Source organism: Dermacentor variabilis, chromosome 6 (assembly GCF_050947875.1).
Source record: "Dermacentor variabilis isolate Ectoservices chromosome 6, ASM5094787v1, whole genome shotgun sequence".
Classification (NCBI taxonomy): domain Eukaryota; kingdom Metazoa; phylum Arthropoda; class Arachnida; order Ixodida; family Ixodidae; genus Dermacentor; species Dermacentor variabilis.
Genome location: NC_134573.1, coordinates 72,010,826 through 72,035,481, shown reverse-complemented (window position 1 = coordinate 72,035,481; position 24,656 = coordinate 72,010,826). Strand labels below are relative to the sequence as shown.

General features: G+C 46.3%; 2 protein-coding genes across 2 annotated transcripts in view; one reads left to right on the top strand and one right to left on the bottom strand.

Moving 5' to 3' along the window:
- The window catches only part of LOC142584206 (uncharacterized), a 47,451-nt gene extending 38,322 nt beyond the window's left edge, over window positions 1-9,129 (top strand). The window contains exon 6 of the mRNA XM_075694366.1: window positions 8,807-9,129. Within this exon, the coding sequence (XP_075550481.1) occupies window positions 8,807-8,863 (57 nt within the window). The 3' untranslated portion in view covers window positions 8,864-9,129. The remainder of the gene's footprint in view (window positions 1-8,806) is intronic.
- Window positions 9,130-11,834: 2,705 nt separating this feature from the next.
- The window catches only part of LOC142584858 (uncharacterized), a 172,640-nt gene continuing 159,818 nt past the window's right edge, over window positions 11,835-24,656 (bottom strand). The window contains exons 9-10 of the mRNA XM_075695167.1: window positions 18,285-18,491; window positions 11,835-15,820 (exon numbers count right to left, since the gene is read on the bottom strand). Coding sequence (XP_075551282.1) covers window positions 15,617-15,820; window positions 18,285-18,491 — 411 coding nt within the window. The 3' untranslated portion in view covers window positions 11,835-15,616. The remainder of the gene's footprint in view (window positions 15,821-18,284; window positions 18,492-24,656) is intronic.

Genomic DNA, 24,656 nt, shown 5'->3' with positions numbered 1-24,656 from the left:
CTGTCGCAGACGCCAATTTGTAATGACAGGTTCCAGTGAAAATATCGCTCACGCAAGGTCAACCTTGGTGAAAATAATGGACAGAGCTGTTTGTACACAAAGTGCAATCTTTTCACACTAAATTCTCACGAAAGCGAATAACCTATATTTACAACACAAGAGTACTTGGAGGAAAACATCGTTATTGCATGCAGAAATGGATCAGCAAGATGCGATCAAAGTTATAGAGTAGCTCTAAGTATCGTAATGTTCCGTCCGTAAACGACACCGAAAGTAATAAAGTCACGGTAAATGTGTACACACGCATTCACCCGGGGAGTTGCGTCGGCTCAGACGAGGGGGTGATTGCCGAGGACGCGACGGAGGACGAACCGCAGAGCCTCTTGTCGACACTGTTTGCCACGCCAAGTTGGGTTATCATGACGAGTATGGTCGACGAAGGGGTCGGAGTACGTTCTACGGGAGGCGTCGGTAGGGCCGAATGCGGATCAGCATTTAGGAATAGTCGGCGGAGCCCAAGTTAGGGGGCAGGTCGTGGTCCTTTTGCCTGACCAGCCAGTCAGCTCCATCGACCAAGCACTGTTCGACCATGCACTGTCCTCCGTGAACATCGCCGGAACAGTCTGGTTCCTTGGATCAGCAGAGATGCCTCCTGGCTTTGTCTAGGGACGCATTGCTGGCACCTCACGAACGGGCACTGCCTCCTCGTCCTCAGCCTTCCCAGCCACCCTCCTCAGGCTCTCCTTCGCCCTGTGCCTCGCGGTTTTCTCTTCCTTTTATTGTCCCCCTTCAATTTGCCGCCACCTGCCTTTCTTTCCTGGGCTGTTGCTTGTTCCTTCGTGGGTTTGTTTTCCACTCGACGAGCACGTCTCACAACACAAGTGCAATGTCTCGCGCATATCACCGTTATGCAGTTAGGGGCAGCTGCGTTGCTCCACTCGCCGGCAAAGCCTTTAATTTCGTTTGCTTATGGAGCTATTCGTCTTAGTGCATGTGTGCGTGCGTCTTTTCTCTTTAGAGTGATTTTCTGGGCTCGTGTTCAGAAGTTTCCATGTGTTCGTGTTTTAGTCTTTATTCACCGTTTTTCAGAGCTGTTTGCTTTTATTTTTGTTTGCGACCAGGTATAGCTAGTGACACTTGAAAACGCGAACTTCTCGTTCCAACCAATATAATTTAAAAGGTTCATCATTTAGTCCTTATGCTGGCGTCTTAGCCCTGAACTTCGAACGCACATTTAAATTGCAGCTAGTTGCTGTTAAGGAAAATTATTGCACACTTGATTCGTTGCTGTATGAAAAGGTTACTTTATAGCGAAGCATATCAGGGCGATCAGTCTCCACCCAGACAACTTCTGGACTCCTACTCATCCTTATCCGATCAGAAGAGTCATGCGGTAGTACAATTTCTCAGCCTGTTTCTAATGAAGTTCAGCAGGACAGACTGGTGAGCTAGTTGGTATGCCATTAATTACACATTATCGCAAAAGCACATGGACGATGAAAGAAACAGACGGTACAAAGCGGACACAGGTTAAAATGTTTCATTGCGTTACTATCAGCTATTTGGATCTGACTGCTGGTACGATCTGTTGGGAACTCGGCGCTGACGCCCGTGGTTGTACCTGGGTCGCAAGCCCCAAGGGTAGCGTTGGCCTGGCGGCCTGGGGTACAACTGGAAGCATCCGAAGGTCCCGGCAAAGCATGAGTCGACTGGTAACAACGAAACAACTTGTTTATTTTAACATCGCAAAGAGTTGGCGGTCAGGTTTGACCGAAGTAGAGAGACGGGAGAGCACTTCACTCAACTGAAGAAATCGGAGCCCTCCTCTGGCGTCCGGGGGCAGCTGTTTTTATACTCTCGCAGTTGAGGGCAAGAAGGAACCCCTCAAAAGACGAGCACGTGAATGTACAATGGGCTAATGGTGACGCACACTGTCGTAGCGATGCCGTAGCACCATGTCGTGGCGCTGCGCACGATCTCGTAGCACCTGGTCGTGGCGCTGCGCAGCACACTGTCGTGGCGCTGCCGGTCGGACACAATGACTGTAACGAGAAGATGGTCCCTGCTTTGGCATCGCCTGTTTCGGGCACAATGACTGGAACGAGATCCCTGCTTTGGCATCGCCTGTTTCGGGCCCAATAACTGGAAGGAGATCCCTGCTTTGGCATCGCCTGTTTCGGGCACAATGACTGGAACGAAATCCCTAGGCGGTCGCATCGCCGCAGACGCGCCTGGAAACACCTGGCGATGAGTGTTGCGGTGACGACGATCGGGCCAAAATGTCCGCCGCCCCGCCGCCGTCGCGCCGGCAAAACCACGTGTCGCAGGCGAAACGCAACAGACCGCCCCGCCGGGGAAAGGAGATCCCGATGGACAGGGGACTGCATCCGCTGTCCGGAGGGATGTCGCTCGATGATGCTCATAACCGAAGTCGGGCGTCCCTTGACGTTTCTTGAGCGCAGCGCACAGAGAAGGCCTCGTTCTCTCGTTCAGGTTCGCACGGGACACTGCAAAGTGACTTCGGGAGAGTTCACATTTTTGTTCTCGTTCCCGGCAAGCGTTAGAACTACGCTGAAAACTCAACCGCTCAGTCAGCAAGCACGGCACAACCCTCACTAAGCCCTGCCAGGCTCTTTCCCCTTTTTATACCACTGCCTAGTTCCTTACAGTAGTCTAGCATCACTCAGAACGCGTCCACAAATTGAAAAATTGCACTAGAAAGCATATCATCACTTTGAAACACTAAACAAAAGCAATATGTTAAAAAAAATCCTGCCTCAGGAAGAAAAACATCAGTAACAAACAATTTTGAGGCTGATTCCTACGTTAGGGGCTTCGACTTAAGCCATCGGCGTTACCGTTGAGACTCCCCTTTTTGTAACGCACCTCAAAGGAATATTGTTGTAAAGCGAGGCTCCAGCGCAGGAGGCGGCCATTTTTGGGAGAGATGGTCTGCAGCCATTGGAGAGGGCAGTGATCCGTCTCAATGATAAACCTCGAGCCGGCTAGATAGCATGACAATTTCTGAACGGCCCCCACGAGACACGCACACTCTTTCTCGGTGGCGCTATACGCCTGCTCACGACTGGTCAGCTTACGACTAGCATACAGGACGGGGTGTTCTACTTCTCCATTTTCCCGTTGGCACAGTACAACGCCCATGCCTCGCTCACTAGCATCGCACTGAACAATGAACCCTTTTGTATAGTCTGGCGATCGTAGCACAGGCTGGCTTGTTAGGGCACTCTTTAGGGCGCTAAAAGCTCTTTCCTTTGTCTCGTCCCAGACGACTGTTTGAGGCTCTGTTTTTCTTAGAGCATCCGTCAGGGGAGCCGCGATATCAGAGTACCTAGGGATGTACCTCTGATAGTAGCCGGCGACACCTAAGAACGACCGAATATCGGTCTTTGTGCGCGGTTGCGGAAAGTCTCGCACAGCGGCCACTTTTATTTCAGAGGGGCGGCGACGACCCTGACCAATCACGTGACCGAGGTAGACAACCTCGGCCTGTGCTAACTGGCACTTAGGAGCCTTTACTGTCAAGCCTGCTTCGCGCAGGCGGGTTAGCACTGCCCGCAAGTGTGTCATATGCTCAGACCAGGATGCGGAGAATATCGCTACGTCGTCTAGATACGGTAAAGCGAATTCTTGCTGTCCCCGCAACACTTTATCCATGAGACTTGAAAAACAGTATGGCGCGTTCTTCAAACCAAAACTCAACACTTTAGGACGGAATGTTCCCATTGGTGAAATGAACGCCGCATACCTCCTAGCCTCTTCTGTAAGTGGAACCTGCCAATAACCCCTGACAAGATCTAGGGTGGAAATAAACTGAGCGCTACTAACTTTCTCAAGGCGCTCCTCGATGTTAGGGATCGGATAAATTTGATCCTTAGTGATGGAATTAAGCCTGCGGTAGTCGACGCAAGGACGAGGTTCCTTGCCCGGTACCTCAACTAAAATCAAAGGGGAGGTATAATCACTCTCACCTGCCTCAATAACACCGAGCTGTAGCATTTTCTTTACCTCAGCCTCCATAATATCGCTCTGGCGGGGTGACACCCGATACGCCTTGGATCGTACTGGCTCTGTGGAGGTAAGTTCTATATCATGAGTAAGTACAGAAGTCCTACCAGGCCTCTCAGAGAACAGACCTTGAAACTCTTGTAATAGCTGGTGTAGTTCGGTTTTCTGCTCAGGCGACAGCGGTGCTTTACTGATAAGGTCACTAATGACTTGACCGGTGTCTTCCCTGTTCGTCACTGAGCCTAGTCCCGGAAGCTCGACCGGAAGCTCTTCAGGAACGTTTACCATCATGCACACCACTGCTTCCCTTTGTCTATAAGGTTTGAGCAGATTACAGTGGTAAACTTGCTGTGCTTTCCGCTTTCCTGGCAGACTTACCACGTAGTTAACGTCCGACAGTTTCTGAACAATTCGCGCTGGGCCCTCCCACTGCACGTCTAGTTTGTTGTTTAGCGATGTGCGCAATATCATGACCTCATCGCCAACCTCAAAACGACGGGCCCTGGCTGTCCGATCATAATAAACCTTGGCCCTCTGCTGGGCCTTTGTCATTGCTTCACCTGACAACTCCTGTGCCCTTCTTAAGCGTTCGAGGAGCTTAAGCACGTACTCCACCACGACTGGGTCGTCGCCCCTACCTTCCCATGATTCTCGAAGCATGCGAAGCGGAGATCGAAGCGAGCGACCGTACACCAGTTCAGCTGGCGAAAACCCCGTAGCCGCATGCGGCGCGGTCCTTAAAGCAAACATCACCCCAGGCAGACACAGCTCCCAGTCAGTTTGATGTTCAAAACACAAGGCTCTCAACACGCGCTTCATGACGGAGTGGAGCTTCTCAACGGAATTCGACTGTGGGTGGTACACTGAGCTGTGTAGCAGCTTTACCCCACACCTTTCGAGAAAAGTTGTCGTCAAAGCGCTAGTAAACACTGTGCCCTGATCTGATTGAATTTCTGCAGGAAAACCAACTCGCGCAAATATGGACAGTAGTGCATTAACTATCTCAACTGAGCTGAGTTCTTTAAGCGGCACTGCTTCAGGGAACTTTGTCGCTGGGCAGATCACAGTCAAAATGTGTCTGTACCCCGTGGCTGTTACCGGCAGAGGCCCCACTGTATCAATAACGAGCCGTCTAAAAGGCTCCGTAATGATAGGTACCAATTTCAACGGCGCCCTCGATTTGTCCCCTGGTTTGCCCACCCGCTGACAAGTGTCACATGTCCTCACGAAATGGTCTGCGTCCCGAAAACACCCTGGCCAATAGTACTCTTGCAAGAGACGGTCCTTAGTTTTCTTAACTCCTAGGTGTCCGGACCACGAACCCCCGTGTGACAAGCGCAACAGATCCTGACGATAGCATTGAGGCACGACCAGCTGATCGAACTCCACTCCTCTGCGGTCTAGATACTTCCGGTACAGGACTCCACCTCTTTCCACAAAACGCGCAGTTTTCCTGGCGATACCTTCGTTGACATTGCAGCGAATGTTTTCTAGGCTGCCATCCTTCTTTTGCTCGGCTATCAAAGCCGACCGGCTGACTTTTAGCAACCTATCAAGTCCGTCTGACGTAGGCGCGATGAGCAAATCAGTAGATAGCTCTTCTAACTTTCCCGCGTCGGGATTTTCCTCTCCAGTATCTGGCGCCTTCAACGCTACAGACTCAATTCTATTCTGTTCGGGCGTGCTCTGAATATCAGCTTGCTGCGCCTCTGACCCTTTTTCGTTGTTTGATAACGTCGGCCCCGCAACTACCGCCTTTGCAGCGAGCTCCCGAACCTTCGATCTGGTTAAGGCCTGAACACTAGCTTCACCAAACAAAAGCCCCTTCTCGCGCAGGAGGTGATCGGACCTGTTTGAAAATAGGTACGGGTACTGGGGTGGCAGCATAGATGACACTGCCGCCTCCGTCTCAAGCGCTCCGAAAGGTCCTTCAATAAGCACTTTTGCTACCGGCAGACACACGCTATGAGCTTCCACGGCTTGCTTGATCCACGCGCACTCGCCCGTGAACATATGGGGTTCTACGTAAGACGGGTGAACTACATCCATCGTAGCTGCGGAATCGCGAAGCACTCGGCACTCTTTCCCGTTCACGAGGAGGTCTCGCATGTAAGGCTCGAGAAGCTTCATGTTCTCGTCCGTGCTGCCTATTGAAAAAAACACAACTTTTGGTGTTGTTTCCGGACACTGCGCCGAAAAGTGACCCGGCTTCTGGCACGTATAACAAACGCCCGCTCGCCTCATCTCGAACCGCTTTCTGCGTTTGGCTGCCGCCGTCTCTTTACGTCTGGTCGGACTGCTTTCACTCGCATCCGCACTACGCGTGTCCCCCTTTAATCTCATGGGTGTGAACTTCGGCCTCTCAAACTTCGAGCCAAATTCACCCTTTTGACCGTCCTTAGCTCCGCGAGCTCGACGCGTCACAAACTCCTCGGCTAGCTCAGCGGCTCTAGCCACCGTACTCACGTCTGGCCTATCCAAGACCCAGTATCGCACGTTCTCCGGTAACCGACTATAAAACTGTTCTAGCCCGAAGCACTGCAGAACTTTATCGTGGTCACCAAACGCTTTCTCTTCTTTGAGCCACTCCTGCATGTTCGACATAAGCCTATACGCAAACTCTGTATATGACTCACTTTTGCCTTTCTCATTTTCCCGAAACTTGCGACGGAACGCTTCCGCAGACAGCCGGTACTTTTTTAGCAGACTCGATTTTACTTTGTCGAAATCCTCTGCTTCCTCTCTATCCAAGCGAGCGACTACGTCGGCCGCCTCGCCGGGTAACAAAGTGAGCAAGCGCTGTGGCCACGTTTCCCGAGAGAACCCCTGCTTCTCGCACGTTCGCTCAAAGTTAACCAGGAACAAACCAATGTCCTCTCCAAGCTTAAACGGCCGCATCAGGTCAGTCATTTTGAACAATACGCGTTCTCCTGCACCGTGTGCCTGACTTCCATTACGAGCGCGTTCCATCTCTACCTCGAGACGCTTCATTTCCAAAGCGTGTTCGCGCTCTTCTTTTTCTTTCTGCTCTTTAAGTTCGCGCTCCTGTTTTTTTGACCTCTCCTCAATAGTCTCAAGGCATTCCGACAGCTCGTCATCCTCAGCCTCTAACTCAAGAATAGCCGTTAGCAGTTCTGGTTTTCTGAGTTTGTCCGAGACATCCAGACCCAACTCTCTTGCAAGCTCTAACAATTTCGGTTTGCGCAACGACTTCAAATCCATGGCTGCTCTGAATGCTGCTTTCTCTACTGCTTACTATTGTCTTGCCGCAAACTAACCCGGCAGCAACGACAACCACAATTACCAGCTCTGTTTCTAACACTAACAAAAGCCTGGCAAAGCTCAGAAGAAGAAAGTCCCGCACTCACCAAACCTCGCAGGCAGGAATTCCGCGCAGTCGTTCCGCTGCAGGCAACCAGTCGTCACACAGGGCTCGTTGCACTGCTCCCGGATCGTCGTTGAGCTGCTCAGCATACTGTCAACTGCATCTCTTTGCTGCTGGCCTCCGTTGTCGCGATCTCGCCGCTGGCAGACCGTTGTTTGAAGTCGTAGGCGATCTCACCGCTGGCAACCAGATGTTTGGGATCGCGACACTGGAGCGATCGGATGGGAACTCGGCGCTGACGCCCGTGGTTGTACCTGGGTCGCAAGCCCCAAGGGTAGCGTTGGCCTGGCGGCCTGGGGTACAACTGGAAGCATCCGAAGGTCCCGGCAAAGCATGAGTCGACTGGTAACAACGAAACAACTTGTTTATTTTAACATCGCAAAGAGTTGGCGGTCAGGTTTGACCGAAGTAGAGAGACGGGAGAGCACTTCACTCAACTGAAGAAATCGGAGCCCTCCTCTGGCGTCCGGGGGCAGCTGTTTTTATACTCTCGCAGTTGAGGGCAAGAAGGAACCCCTCAAAAGACGAGCACGTGAATGTACAATGGGCTAATGGTGACGCACACTGTCGTAGCGATGCCGTAGCACCATGTCGTGGCGCTGCGCACGATCTCGTAGCACCTGGTCGTGGCGCTGCGCAGCACACTGTCGTGGCGCTGCCGGTCGGACACAATGACTGTAACGAGAAGATGGTCCCTGCTTTGGCATCGCCTGTTTCGGGCACAATGACTGGAACGAGATCCCTGCTTTGGCATCGCCTGTTTCGGGCCCAATAACTGGAAGGAGATCCCTGCTTTGGCATCGCCTGTTTCGGGCACAATGACTGGAACGAAATCCCTAGGCGGTCGCATCGCCGCAGACGCGCCTGGAAACACCTGGCGATGAGTGTTGCGGTGACGACGATCGGGCCAAAATGTCCGCCGCCCCGCCGCCGTCGCGCCGGCAAAACCACGTGTCGCAGGCGAAACGCAACACAGCGCACTTAAAGGCTACTTCAAAGGGCTCATACAACTGGGAATTATACCACAGCTCAAGATCGCTCTTCGAACATGCAGAAAGGGCGAACAGAGCCGTTTCGCATATGCATTTGACGATTTCGTATTAGAAAGATATATGGTAGCCTGTAACCATGGTTGTCGTGATTTTTCTAAAAAAGGAAAACAGTACCAGACAACACGAAAGAAAAGGTTAAGCAATTATGGGTTCAAGATTTGTACAGATCAATCCACCGTTATGTCCCTTAGTGAGCTGCTTGGGTAATGCGCATAAATATATTGTTGCTTGCGTTGTCATAGAACTGCAAAACGTTCATGCACGATTGAAACCACCAGGTAGCGCCCATTTATGCTTAAGTAACTACAAGGAATATCTCATGACCATGTTCTTTTTTTTTCAGAAATGCATGAAAGACGCCTTTAAAGGTTTTCAAGAGATTGTCACGAGGAAGCGTTAACGAGTTATCGCCGATGGAGGTGCTACAGAAACGCCGCTACAGAAACGTTTCTTACCTCGTACTCTATTTAGGTCAAGTTCGTTTTTCACCTACAATATGATGGAGCGTCCAGGATGATCTCGACGATTCCAGGCCATGAAAATGCTGTTTTGCGACCATGTTGGACATAATGGATACAAGTGGCTAAAAATAGTTTCTACTATTGCGCATATACTAGGTGAAAATTCTACAACTGTAATAAAAATAAAGCCATCACAGCGTGATCACTACACGTCGCCTGTCTTAGTGAGTGGCTGAGTGCGCAGAGTAATGGCATAGATCATCGCTAGGAAACAAAGGGTAAGATGAGTGCATGTTATTGGTGCCGTAGGCGATTATAAATGTGCTCACATCAAAATTTTTGTTTTTGCCCTCGAGGCCTATTTAAATATGTCTTTCTTGTTTACGGTAAAACTCGTTATGTGTGTGTCTCCGGCGTCGTTCACGGCCATAACCTGTGTTTGCTATATTCTCTTTCTTTTTTTGTAAGCAAACGCATACATACAATATTAAAAAGTGAAGCTGCTCACTCACAAAGGGCCAAATGGTGCTCGTTTCTCGCATCATGTCAAAGGCACGTATACGCGTTCTCAAAAATTCTCCGGAATTCTTGAGACTGAAGGCAATAAACACATTTGAAACTTATTCTAAAATGAAAAGATTACATGGCTATTTATGTGGCCCATATCGCAAGTTACAAATTCTAGGCGTAGAGTTCGCAAGGTGGATCCACTCGGAACGAATTCTCGGGATGACAGCAGTTTCGGGAAATAATATCTCACCAAGTTTAGGAAATGGTATCTCGAAACTGGTGTCATCCTGAGAATTGGTTCCCAGTGGATGCGCCTTCTGAACTACACGGCTAGAATTTGTAAATTGCAATAGGGACCACAAGGTAATAAGTCAAAAATACTTTATTAGTAATTTTTTTTATTAGTCGACTATGCATGTCAATTTTTTGTTCAGGTAACGTCCGCCTCTTCGAGCAGACCGACTCATGAACTGGAATTGTGCTATCCGCCATAGCCAACCTTTAAAAATTTTTGATGGTGTTCGCTAAAACACTCGGTACATTTTGTAAACATAGTTTTGTCTGCTGTTTATTTACGTCCAATATGATGAAATCTTGATCTAACAAACCCTTTAGCAGGAACACGGCAAATATAAATATTAGTTTCGGTGTTTTAATTTACCTATTTTACGTACCTCCTCAAGAGCGGTTGTCACGAAATATACTGGCAGTGAGTACCAACAAATCTCTTTGGCACAAAACCTGTATGTAGGCTTCGTCGCTGTCTTAGCGCACGTGGTGGTCACATTTTCGCCACAGCGAAAATTACTTCCGTTATTTACGGAAGCTCTTAATTTTTATATGGACAGAGGTGCGCCTGAAGAATACATATTCACTTAGTTTTTGTTCATAGATATCTTCTAGGACGGTGCACGTCTCTGCACGACTATACTCAACAAAATTGTTTAGCTACAAGTTGTAGGTTGAGGCACGTTTTTGTGCTGTTCATCAGACCAACGGCCTTCCATGGCTTTTACGAATTGCAGGCAAACATTATTTTCTAACTATTGTATTTACGTGAAATATAGCGTATCAGTCCCATATTTCAAATGGCGTCCAGTGTGACTAGAAAAAAAAAAGTTATATGGCAGCACATGTTGCCATGAAACGTCGGTTTTTCAGCATTCCAATGACTCCGATATTGTTGCTTCTACGTTGCCACGAACAAAATATACTGCAGTGTAATGAGAGGGCAACGAGACGCAGCGTGAAAAATTCCGCTGCTCCCGAGCCACTCAGAGCTTCGTTCAAAGGGCGGTAATGTAGCTGACCAAAATGTGGGTTCTAAAACGTCAAAGCGGTAAGCAGGCAACGAATATCTCCTAGGTCTGACTTTGCTGCACCGCGTGATAAACATTTGTGTGGGCTAAGCAAAATCGCACTTTCTTTTACGACTCCGAAAATATAACCTCGAATAGTGTAGTAAAGACGAGAGATGAAGAAATACACAAGCCACGTGCAACTTTCAACCAGATCTAGCAGTATTTGCTGAGACGCCAAAGAGCTATCGCTTTGTGTTCATTCGTGCTACTCAGGACAAGGCAATGAGTACGACAAAGGGAGATAGCACCCGTATATGACAAAACCCCTGAAATAAAACGAAGCCAAACTTCCTGAGGGACCATGCCGAAAACGTTGTGGCAGGTTACCTCACTGAACAGAAAATTAATCTTTCACTTCCTTTCCAGCCAGAATTTAGTAGAGAGGCCACTTCATCTTTCGCACACCGAAGCGTTTCTTAGTGAAAATTACAATGTGTTTCTCTGCTTCATGAGTACAAATACCTGTTTCCTTCCTTTTCACAATTTCTAATATTCTAGAAAAGGCGCACGGCCGTAGTTCACGAGTACTACAAGACAACCCTCTTTCCTGATACATTTAACTTTACTTGGCAGCACAATAATATGGTTGACCTACTACAGATCGCTTAGTTTTTGAATAAACATTTTATATTTCAATCTGTATGTTTTATCCATCATGTAGAAGAAATCAAGCAATAGAAAAATTCTAGGTCACGTCTTTAGTACATCACCCTGTTAAAATGTCAAATACATAGCGGCATGTCTCGTTATAATTCCACTGACAATTAGCAGCCACAAATTGTGACTGTAGTTTTAGCTGATTCCTTGTAAAGGTCATGATTGAGTCTCTAATCTTTCTAGCTCAGATTAGCTTACGTAACCATTTCACGCACATCGTAATCTTTAGTCGTTATAAAGCTATATTTTCAACTGCAGTATATTGACAGTGAAGTGCAGTGGTACACATAAAGCAGGATTTTTGATTATTGTGCCATTCTTTTAGTGCAGGTTTCACACTATGGATTGCGTAATTTTAGTCACAACACAAAAGGCAACTGGGTATTTGAAACAACTTTTAATTCACTATATACATATCTCGGTCAAGGAACAGAACAGGAAAGCAATGACACAGGCACTTTCATTTGTTAGTTCGAGAACGCAAACATCACGCGCATTCAATACGCTTTAGCAAGCACGCGAGGTGTGTGTAATACCACTCCACCATATATTGCAGCAGAAGATAGATTGCCATTTACATTACGCGATGTGAGGCACAATACATTCATGCGCTCTGTGAACAGGGCAAGACTCTGAAGTGTTCGCACAGCGCGTCTTTGAGTATGGCGATCAAACAGACTTCCCATCGAGTGCCATTTTCTTACTTAGACGAGTCCCAAGTTTTGGCACAATATTGCGCACCAGTAAGAAATATTATTACACAAAGAAAATGCGCTAATAGATATATTCACGATTTTGAATTGCGCATTGCGCACAAAAAAGAACCCTTCTTGTGCAAGAAGACTTACTTTGCTAAAATTTAATTGCGTTGTCAGCTACATAGATAAAAATAAGGCATTATGCCCTTGAACAAGACCTTCGCTCAGTGAGTGATAAAGACGGGTAAGGCTTATGAGGGGTTTCATAGCGTCACGCCCCATCATGAGAATATGGGGAGCGCAATAGCAAAAAGCAAAGCACATAGCAAAACAGATCCTCCGACATGTCGTGAAAAGGACGGTAGAGAGAGTCGCAATAGTAAAAAATTACAAAAATACATTACCACGTTTTCAAGATCTATATACAAGAGGACAAAACTCCTCGGTATAAAAAGAACAGTGACTACGCGCAAGTCACGTTGAAAGTGACTGGTGAGCCATTCGTGTGACTATTAGGTAAACTGGCAGGTAGCCACACTCGTCCTGATAAATCACTACAACTAGATGTGGGGAAATGCACTGGATGGAGCCAGCTGTGAATTTATTACAGCCTTCATTTAATATTTTAACCTGTAATCAATTGCTCCAATATCTCTCTTGAGGGAATAGCAATTTTTGCGGCAGTATAATATTTCCCAAGCTACTACCATCTCTAATATATTCTTTTCAATACACTGTACCGCATACAAACATAGACAGTAAGAATACTCTGGCACTTCTCACTTTTTGCTCACACGTGATACATTTAGAATCGATAATCAACTTTTATAGACGTGCCTGCTTTCACCTAGATAAATTTTTGCAGCAAATGGTCAAAGAAAGGGAAAACAGGAAGCAGTCTAAAACCCCAAATGGAATGGCCCCGATGTATGTGATGCATCAGGAAGTAGAGCTCTAAAATCTCTTGTAGGACACCATGGCATCATCTCATCATCACCACGGTTTATTCTGGGTAACGCATGCAACCAGATGTCCAGGAAAAACATCCATGCAGCATCAATTATGGAATGTGGGGCTGAATATTTCTATTTCAAACAAAATGGCAAGACTTAGTTTTAAGGCACTTCCAGCGGTGTCCGTCGGTGGCTCGTTGTACAGTGCGGTGAAAGGACACGATAGTTCATTATAGGCGCTACAACGGTGCTTTCTTTCTCAACGGGAAAAACAATAGCCAAGTAGACGTGACTAAACAGCTTTCAATGATTGTCTTGTGCATGTTCATCTGACTTTTGTAAAAAAAAAACATAAAACTTACACCCGATAAAAGGCGTGAAGCGCTTAAGCTTAGAGCAGTGAACCGACATACAGCGTGCCTTACCGAACACTAGAAATTATTTTAAAGGTATGCCGCAGATGTGGATTTTAAACAAATGTGCATTTTCTGCAAGGTAAAATTAGTTTCCACAAAATTAAGCCAAGCATATCTGATCGCGACTTTTGAACTGATAATTTATCGTGACTTGGGCACAAAAGGCTTTACTCAATGATAGTTATCGATAAGATTCTCTCAAAGAACAAACACGCTTAATTAACTAAACTAAAAACCTTGGTTAGTCATGGATCAAGCTCACGCCTCTCTTGACAACTGTAATCATACGCACCTATGCGGTTTAGTGCATCTAGTTTTTTTTTCAGGATTCGTCGAGAAGCCTTTTATTCATTTACCTACATAATCTCACCTTCGGACGGCCTGCCCCTTTTCCAGAATATATTTTGAAGCACAGCTAATGGCCTTGTTTGGTGCATTACAGGCAGAGCAAACTACCACTAAATGATCCTCGTCTTCGGCAAATGTCAAATGGGCCCCTTCGCATTTTATTTGTCCTGCTACCCAAGCGCGCTCAAGATCTCGCGCATTCGACACAAACACACACGCACACTAGCAGTTACACGATATTCTCCCATAAACCTCTCACAGTGATTGCGCACCCTTCTCAGCAATCAGCATATTGTTATTCTCCGAAAGGTATATCAGGACAAGCTTGAAACAGGGCATTCGAGGAAGGGATGGTTCATTATTCGTTTCTGGGTCTGAATACAACTCCATAAATTACAAGAAAATAAAGTCTACCACTCCCGACAAAACGTTATGGGCTCACACAAAAAAAATTAAAAAATAAGGAAAGCATTCTTCAATTTTCTGGCAAGCGCTGGCTCAGGGTCAAGCTGCAGTGACAAACAAAATAGAAAGAAACACTATATAGGTGACTGGAATGTGGCTGCTCGCTCTTGCCTCATCTTCATAACTTAAGTATGTCGTGCAATACAGCGTTCCCGACGAGAACGCTTCCGATGGCACCCGATATGCTTCGGCGAAGCCGAGCTCATTACAAGCGATACGGTCGACGGTGAGAGGCCAGCCCGCCAGGCCTCTGGTCACATTGCACGGCGATCGCGGCGGCGATGTATGTCACACATTGACGGGCGCAGGTGATTCCCAAGCAGCTCTCACGTGTCATAGTGACTCCTCGGTGCAGCAGCGTGGCCGCTGCATTGTAACACTGTAAAGTTCTCGGTCGTGGTCCACCTAGCACCGAAAGTGACCAGCCAGGCAGTGTGCGCCGTTTGCGGGGCCACACCGGACACTGGTTGTAGCTGGGCACCGCGTGACAAGACACGCGGTTCTCGGTGGAGCCGCGCGCGCACCACAAGAGGCTTGTGAATCCACAAGGGCCAGAAAAATCACTGGAGTAGGTTTTCAGGGAACCGCAGTGCGTTGCGACAAGGCTGAAATGACTCATGGCTACGGATGCAAAGGCGAAGCCGAATGACCTCTTGCTGTTCTGGCAATCAACCATCCAATAGTTCGTTTTGCAGTGAAATTGGGCCTACAGTGCGAGGTAACGTTCCTCTCGAGAGGAAGCACCAGCTGCAGGTATTGCTAGAATTATTATTGCAATTAGCAGTATTTTCTGAACATCGCACTAGCTGGTGTACTCGTAGAGTATCTTGTGCGCTTACAGAGCTGCTTTTACACTGCAGAATTCTACGGACTGCTAGCTGTTTGACATTCTTCCATTGCTTTTTATATATCTCCCTTTAGAAATGCCTATTGGAAGCTGCTTACTAGAGTTTAGCTCCGAATATTATCACGGTACACATATTTGTACCTGTATGCTTCCTAACCGAAGCGCGTGCATGTTGCCGGGAATAAGAAAAATCGTTCATAAGGAATTGTTCCTCAATTGAACTAGTTTCGTTTCTCACTGGTACGAGTGCTGGTTCATGCTCATCCGGGAAGGCCAATAATGTGTGGTACGCACGCAGAGACTGTCTTCTCCCACATTTGCACTTTCTACGTGTTCAAGTGCACCCGCATCGGAAGCCATGAGTCCGAAAGCCCTGCCTAACAGCTGGTTGCGGTACCCTGGAGATCTCGTTCCAGCGGTCCGACAAAGACCGAGCTTCAAAGTCGCGTGTCCTGCGCGTCGCCAGGCGGCTTGCGCTCGCTGACTATCTGCGAGTACGGCACGACCCAGCCGTCGCCGTTGATGTGCGTGCCGTTGCCGTTGAGCGCGTCCTTCAGCTGCGCCTCCTCCTTGAGGATCTCGTCGGCCGGCCGCAGGTCGCCCATCTCGGCGCGCATGTGCAAGTCCTTGGTCAGCTTCTCCTGTGCGGCCCAATGGAAAGTGCGGGTTAGAGGTAGGGCTAGACACCTTGCTGCCTTTCTGCAGCATCTAAACTGTAGGTTGAAGTGAGCGACCATCTCAATGAGATGCTATAATAATAATAAACTGTGATTCCGCCAGTTGAACCTTTTAATTTCCGTTTCATTTCAGTACCCTGACGACTCGATCGGTGGCGCATATTACACAAAGGGTGGGTTACATATACATTTAATGCAATACAAAGGCAGCAACGCACCATCAGTAAATGTCAGACAGCTAAGTGCATTTACATGTAAACACAATACAACAGTAAAAATATACCTATATATAGACAAGAAAAACACAGTCAATAAAGCATTACATGTTAGTGAAACGAAAGCATTGTGTTGCTGTAATCACAGAAACTCAAGTAGAAAATGAGTAATTGTATAAGTTATAAATAACTCAGGGGAGGTGATGGCAGCGACGATTCTTTAACAGACGCAGTCTGCAACATGTTTGTTAGGAAAACCTAACCTAAGGATTTTTTTATCATATGTTTATTCATATAACGTTGAGTTGAGATACTCCATCAAACCAGTGTTTGAAGGCTTCAGCGGCCGAAATTACAAAACCCCGATTCGTTCGTAAGAGCTGTGCCTATTGGATGTCAACCTTCGCTAATAATATGTTCAGCATCAGGTTAAGGAAAAATTTTCCGTCACGAGCAAATCTAGCGTACCACTGCATTCCTTTATTGCGGGCCTTGTTTTCTAAGAATTGCACGTCTCGCAACAACTTTTCATGCACCCGTGCGCAAAAAATCGTGACGAAATGAACTTGGCGTTCTACGTTCTTTACCTTCTGCACGGGCTGTCTACAAACCTAACACGTCACCAGCTCATTCCACCTACCTCCTCAACAACGCCGCGTAATCTTCCTGATTATGCATCAGAAGGCTGCAAGAAATGGTGAGTTTTCTCGTTTTGTTTTTCGTAAGGTAAACGTACAGCATTCACGTGGCCTTCTTTTTACTTTCGAACGCCTTTTCAAATTGCTCCTATTCATCATGACAAACAGACCGAAGGATAATAAAGTCCAGAAGAATTAAAAATAAAACACTAAATAGCAGTGACAGAACAAATGCTTAGTTTGGAACGTGGCTAGCTTCCTAGGGGAAAAGCCCTCACTTTGATGAGCTGAACCTACTCACGGGGGTATAGGTGTACTCTGCCGCAAAACTACAACGTATGATGCCACAGCACCCTACAAGCCATTTATAACATATATATATATATACATATATATATATATATATATATATATACATATATATATATATATATATATATATATATATATATATATATATATATATATATATATATACATACAAACGCTGTTTGTATTCCAGCTGACATGACGTAGTTGTGCAAGAAAAATTCATTTGTTTGCACATATAACTGAATTCTTTGTTTCAAATAGCGTCTTCATGCATCCACAATTAATAAAACGGTCCGTATGCTCTTCCAATATTTCCATACGCTTTCCGTATAATTATTTTGTAGGGTATGTGTATCGTATATAAACTCAACACACGTTTCATAAAAATTGTACGGAAAATATATGGATATATTTGAGTACATGCTGCACATGTCCATATACATGGCGATCATTTTAATGTTTTATGGAATTTTAAAGAATAGCTGTTGCAAATGACATAATTCTAGTCCTTCAGCTGGATACTTCGAAGAGGAGGACATTACTCGCAAAATAAATCGATGGTCATATGCTATAATTATAAGAAATCAACTAATTATATTCTGAATTAATTACTTTAAGGCAGATATTCCAATTCACGAATTGTAGCCGGTGAGTTTGCGAGGCGTGTTCACTTGGAATGAACTTCCAGAATGACGCTACTTGGCAGATACGCGCCATCAAAATTGGCCTAAAAATACACTGTTGTTCTATTGCGTTTTTAATATAGCGTTCTTTAATGCATTGAAACACAAAAATAACCGGAACTCGAACGCATTTCGTTCCACACATTGGGAAATAATATCCGGAAACAGGTGTCATCCTGGAAACTCATTTCAAGTAGATACGTCTTGGAAGCTCACCGGCTACAATTATTTAATTGCAATATGTGCCATAAAACAATTCGTTAAGAAGTTCCGTAGGCAATTATTGCTAATTAAGCGAATATGTGTTTCAATTTCTCGTGCTGGTAATGTCCGCCTCTTCGGATAATCAAGCTCAAGGAATAGAATTATCCTATCTGCCAGAGGCGATCTTTAAAAAGGTTCCATAATACTTTAAAATGATCACCCTGTATAGTAGCAAAGTCGTGTCGCCTGCTCTGCCAGATTTGTTTTGTTTTTATTTTTTGGAAAATATTTCGCAGCCGTCCCGCCTGTAGCGCACTGAGAACCGCGATGTTCGAATTCATAAAGAAATAATACGTGCAGGTACACGTAAACTGACCGAATCAGGCGAATACTGGTTCGAGGACAGCGTTCGACACTTGACCATGATGACCACGAGCAGGGCCAGTAGAAGTAGCGCTGCCACCGCGGCACCCACGATGACGTAGACGAGTCCCAGCGACGAGCCCAGGAAGCCAGCCACGCCCACGTCCTTCTTTTGTATCACGGGCAGCCCGTAGAAGACGTCCGTGATGGCAGTTCCCAGCTGCGCGGAAACAGTGTTGTTCAATAACCTCGTCTGCATTGAAGAGCCTATAATGCGCTCGCCAAATGAACAGCTGCAAAAGTAATAGAGGACGCCATTTGTACCCCGCATCCTGCGAATTTTAATTTAATCAATTCTTTTGCATTTTCGCATTTACTTTTCGCATTTGTCAGCGTACACGAAAAGCCACCACTGCCAAAAAGAATTTGCCTACACAACCTCGCATCAACACAACATATCACTACAACTATCGATAAATGCGCGCGGTGTGTAATAATATGTTTAAAAAAAACATAGCATTCGACGAATACACAATAACCGTAAAATCTGTATTTAAATGTAAGGAAATCAGAACAAATCTGCGGTGTATGGCGCTCTGAACTCATCTACTGCAACAGCAGCAGGTCATCGCAGCGGCCGTGGCCATGTTTGTGTTTTTGTTGTCGCTACCTTTAACATATATGGCACGCGCGCCCGAACGAGGATGTACCTTCTCAAGAACTGCTTCGTCTTTGCAGTGCGCGTGACGTCGCCTTCAGCCGCTATGGTATTACGTGTTGCGGCATCCGGAATATACAGGCCTAATTACTCTGAGAGCCTTCACGGCATGCGGAATTCTTTACAACTTACCGAGCGCGAATGTTCTCCGGTAGGCAAGTGGTTAGCACACCCAGCTTCACATTGCCACATGAATGTGAGTTCAACCCTCAGCGAGCTTTAGAGTGAGGTTTTCCCTGCCTACTTATTCGCCATTCGGCTGGCCGTCGTAATTGTCGGCTCTCACGCCGAGTTGAAGCTACCGCTATTCCTCGCACCATCTGTCGGGATCAGGGATACGATCCCTATCGCGAACTTTCCATTGACTCGGCACCTGGTGCGACGCCGTTCACTACCGACAGCACTTGTGGTAGCGTGCGTAGATCGATCGCCATCTTCGAAAAGTGCCAGGAACGCTTTCTTCGATCTGTCCGAGGCCCAGTCTTGCGAAGAGTCGCGAAAGTGATAGTATAATCGAAAGTGATCTCCTGCGAGTTTCTTATTGCGATGCGCTGTTTTGTGTTGACAGCTTCGCTTACACTGATTCTCGCAGTGCGTACGTTATGGATGTTTTTTTTTTTTAGAGAGCAGCTCTTAGGTGCTCGTTCTTCGGCGAATGCGAAAAAATTGAAAGGAGGCGAGAGCGAAGAAGCACGAGCAGGAAAGCGGAGAGGTGGGTGCACCATGTGCCAGAAAGCGAATAAGGGTATGGCGAAAGCGCGAGAAGAAAAGCGTAGTGCGGCGACGATGGCTACGAGATGGCGCAAGAGTAGCCCGCGTCGTCTGGGAGGTCTGACGGCGGCTGCTGCTGTGACTCGGGCCCACGCGTCACCCACGCCCTTGCTCTCGCGATCTCCAGATTAGCGAAGCAGTGACTTCACACTTCGCTCCGTTTGCAACTTGCCGCACGAAACCGATTTTCCGCGCGAGGCACTATATCGCCAAAGGAAAGCAAATATATTGGTGCGCTCAAATTTCGCGTTATGGAGCATCGTAATTGTCCGTGAATATTTCTTCTTCGCCATATCGCGAGGGTGGAACTGAAGATGAAGCGGTGGCGGCACGAGAAGAACAAATACTTGACAATGACGGCGACATAGAAAGGACGAACGAGCGAAGCGAACCCACACACTAGCATAAGGACACACACTGTCTACACACTGTCCTCAAAGTGTCAAGCCGGAGGCGCATTGCTCGCCAATCCTGTATTTATGCGCTTGCAATAATGTGGAAATTTTGCAAGTCTTCGTACTATTGTGTCCGGGTGCACGCGGAGTTGTGTGCGTGTGTGTGTTTTCAAGCGCGTGCGTACGTTTACACTTGCTGGAAAACAATTTCTGTAATCGCTCGCCTGGCGATAGTACCTTTGCCGCAGTTTGCCTCACTTAAATATTGTAATTGCGTGTCATCTTCCACCTTCGTGACTGTATACCCCTCTCTTCATTTACGTTCCTTAAACGGCATCCCTTCGGCCAATCTTGCCCTCGTTAATTCTCTAGAATTGCCATTGCAAATCATTGGAGTAACATTTGCATGCTCTAGCGGTAGCCGGTTCAGCCACGAATTATGATATTCTGCAGAAAGAAAGTTTAAACTTCCAGGTATTGCTGTTTTATGTGCCCAGAGTACGAAGAAAGAAATTCGCTTCTCTGGAGCAATTATTATGCAAATTCGGTCGCATCCTCATGTGGAGACATCGTGACTCAATACTATTTTCTTTTTTCGCACGTACACTTTGAGTGGTGCAACAATGCTCTCAGAAGTCCTGATATTGGAAGAAACAGTCCTTGTCAGCTGCGATGAACAGAAAAACACCGTATTTCCGTCAGCGGACTCTGGTTTTCGCCACACACTTCTCGTATTTGCACCGCTGCGGAAACGGCGACGGGGCTTGCTGAGGCCAGTGTCCTTCGCATCGTACCTCACACAAGAATGATAGCAAGGACGATGACTTAAAATGAGCTATTGAAGAAGGACATTAAATAAAGCAATGCTGACCTGTAAGGCAGACCTAACTCTCAAATACGAAAAGAACAGGCCAGGGTGGTTTTGCCGGTGTGCTTCGCCCGAACAAAATTCTATTGAACTGGCATGAAACAATGAGTCACTTATATCCCGGCAACCAGTCGAGGACGTGACATAATTGCCAGCCCGACGTCATTCGTGCTGTGGTCCAGAAACGAGAGCGTCTACCTACTTCACGATCACACCGTGCGTACGGCGATCTTTGTTGCACATTTAACAATTACCACCACTCGTAAATGAATAGGACACACAAAGAAATACATTTTTGGACTGTGTTCTCCTACAACTCTGTAATATCATCGGTAAACTTGAATTTTCACCCGGTGCATATGCGTCGGTGGCCTCGAAAAGAAAGAGTAAGTCTCTAGCCCGCAGTGTTCTTGTGGCCATCCAGACGAAGATGTGCATCATCTTCTTCTCGAGTGCTCGAAATACGATACACAAAGAACGGTACTGCAAGCTAATTTGTTTATATTAGACAGAAGACCATTCACTCTAAAAAAGATACTTGGCCCATGGCCAACTGCGGGCCTTCAAAAAAGAGCGGTTCTTGCTCTGAAAATGTTTTTAGAGGAGACCAACATTTTGGGGAAATATTAAGTATTGGATGATCCGAATACGCTAAATGAGTTACATAAACGTTGTTCGTGGTACGTAGTTGGTTTATGTGGTGATCGCAACTTTTACGCAATACGTATAATTCTGTCCTGTACTTGGAGTGTATTACAAGTGTTGTTGTGTGTTTTGGCTGTTCAAAACATCGGACTTCATATATGCGTACGTGGACTGAACTCATGCACAGAACTTTGCGACTCATGTACTGTTGGACTGTATATTTTTTATTGATCCGGTGTTCTACTGAGTGTTATATTTAGTGTCGCTATTCTCCCTTTTTGCGCAAATTTATTTCATCAGCCAAGTGACAAGGAGTAGCCGGTGCCACCACATAAAGGCGCCAACCTCTCCTAAAGTTCACTTCAATAAAAAAAAAAGTAAGCAACTGCGTCTCCTTATGGACACGCGTATCGAAGTGAGATCAAAACTATTCATTAACAGAACCTTGATTATTGAGTAACTGTTTTTCATAAAACGTAGCTCTTTCTTTGCATAAAGGAGCTTTAACAGTTCTGAATGATTGAGGCTGCGCCAAAAGATAAATTCGAGCAGGGACTCCACAGAGCTCCTTTAAAATGTGGAGGAGTCCATCTTGAAACATCTTTTTCCACAGTAGTGTCTCGCCGCTTCATAGCAGATGGCGCTCTTTAGGTTTATTTGGGTCTCGAATATTACTCGCACCAACGTGCGGCGTCAATCCTTTGCTTGTTGATGGAAAAGGCAACGAAGGAAGTCGCGTCTCCAAATGGAAACATGGTGACTTAAAGGAATAGTGTACAAAAAAATCTGTCATGTGTCGGCACAATCAGCCATTCCGCGCTTATGATGCGAAGGCCATTCCCTGTGAATGTTTAGGCCGGAGCAGCGAAGAAATAATTTCGGCTGACATCAATTCTAAACTGCACGATCACCAACTTTAACGCAGGGCAATCCTCTTAAGTTTCTTCCTTGTCTACAGAATAGATTTAAGTTTATTGCTTTTCCATGTCTATAGTATATGCGAACAATTAAGTGTTCGCATAGATCGCAAGTGTTCATATATCCCCGGTAACTTAGTTTTTTTTTCAACACCATATACACAGGGCGATGGAAACTGTGCAAACACAAATGCTGCAGTAGGTTCATTGCTTTGCGTTACAGAAACTACACTACAATACCACCAGCTGTCACAGCCTGCCACCCCAGTAGGCCTTGTGTCCACGAGGGCATCGCTGTTGTTATCGCACTGTACCAAGACACGTCGCTGTACCAGTGCTGCCAAAGAGAAGCTGTGCATGCACTTGCAATCTAGCAGCTATGAAAGAACGCATTACGACTTGCTGAGATTTCATTTTTTTCTTCGTCAGAATATGTGTACAGCCTTGTCTATAATATGCGCCACTCTGAAAGCAGTCGAGGTTCGTTAACGAAGCTAAAGCGGTGCCGAATGTGAATATTTTTGTCCTCGCTGCTACACATGGAAAGTCATTCAACAAGATCATGATTTACTGAATAATGAACCAGGAACACAATGATATGCATTTGCGGTTTATTGTGGCCCGGGTGCCTCCCGTCATCGGCACGACCGCTTTACGCTGCTGAACAAGCGCTGTAACTTCTAACGAAACGCGGTCCGCCTAATGAAACAGACAGTCGGGAGAAAAATGGGCTGATGTGTGTTAGCGAATTACCATTCTAGAACATCACAACAGGCACCGGTGAGGGAGCCTTAATAAGCCAGAAATTATGCAACTGCAATCACTCTATATTGAGTTAGTTTAGGCTGTTTAATTTCCTTGTAATAGTTAAAGCGGGTACCTACTAGCAAGTACTTCGGTCGCTGACACAACCTAGAGCCTAGCGTTACATAAAAGCGCCGGTGATGAATGACGATTCGCCACCAATCTGTGATGCAGAAGACGTCTACATAAACAGAATTGAAATCGTGTGTTGTGTTAAATAGAGCGTGCTTATGATGAGCACAAGTCGGCACCGGTATGTAAGATTACGCTAATCAAGTGTAAATCAAGGACAACGGGTTCTGGTCTTGATGAAACTTGTGTCAAAATGTTCTTTTTTCGGCATTCGAGAGCTTCGAAAGGCGGGAACTTTAGCAACCGCTGTGCTGTCACTAGCTTGAGCCTTCAATTGTAATATTCCTAACAGAATAAAACAAGTAGCAGGAAAGGCAATGTTGTGTTTGTAATTAGTAGCAGTTGTTTTTCAAGTCCTAAGAAGTGAAAATGCATCAGTGGGAGGCTCGCGGTCGGCGCTATGCTGGCCTAATTTGGTACCCGTTAGATCGCCCTTTAATGGGGCGCTCCGTTTAGAGGCGTCTATTATACAGCCCTCAGGCCAAACCGAGCGGTTAAGCGAGAACTGTGCTGAGCAGACGCCGAACCACAGCGCTCGTGGCAGGCGATTAGCAATATTTCAACCACTATCTACTACTGTGTAGATAATGGACCGGTTTCAACTTAGCTGCTGCGCACCATGCAACTTCATGTATTTCGTACTTTTGCAATGAACGATAATAAAAATTCCATGAACGAAACGGAACGACCTGTAAAAGAGAAGCCAAGCGGTAACGCTATCAGATAAGTAACGTGTCTTAAACGTATATGATTGTGCTGCATACCACGGTGCGACATAAACAGTCCTTGGATGTTTAGAGCACCTAGTAAACCTTGTACGCTTGCTGATTTACTCACGCAACTGTCCATACAGCCACCGTGATTATGTTGCTCTTTGCTAAAGAGGAACTGTTTGCAAGATTTTGCTTCTCACTTTCACTGCCTATTAGACGCGTGAAATCGCGGCCGCGGATTGTTTAACAGTGTTTCTGGGAACAATTTAGCACGCAAGCGCAATATCGATGCTGCTTCTGGGCTAGAGGTAAGTTTTATTTGAAGTAAGAAAGTTAGAAAAAAGTTAGCAAATGATTTAGAAAAATAAACAATGTAGGTAACTGTAGCGACATTACAGCTGAGGTCAAGCATGTCTCCATCG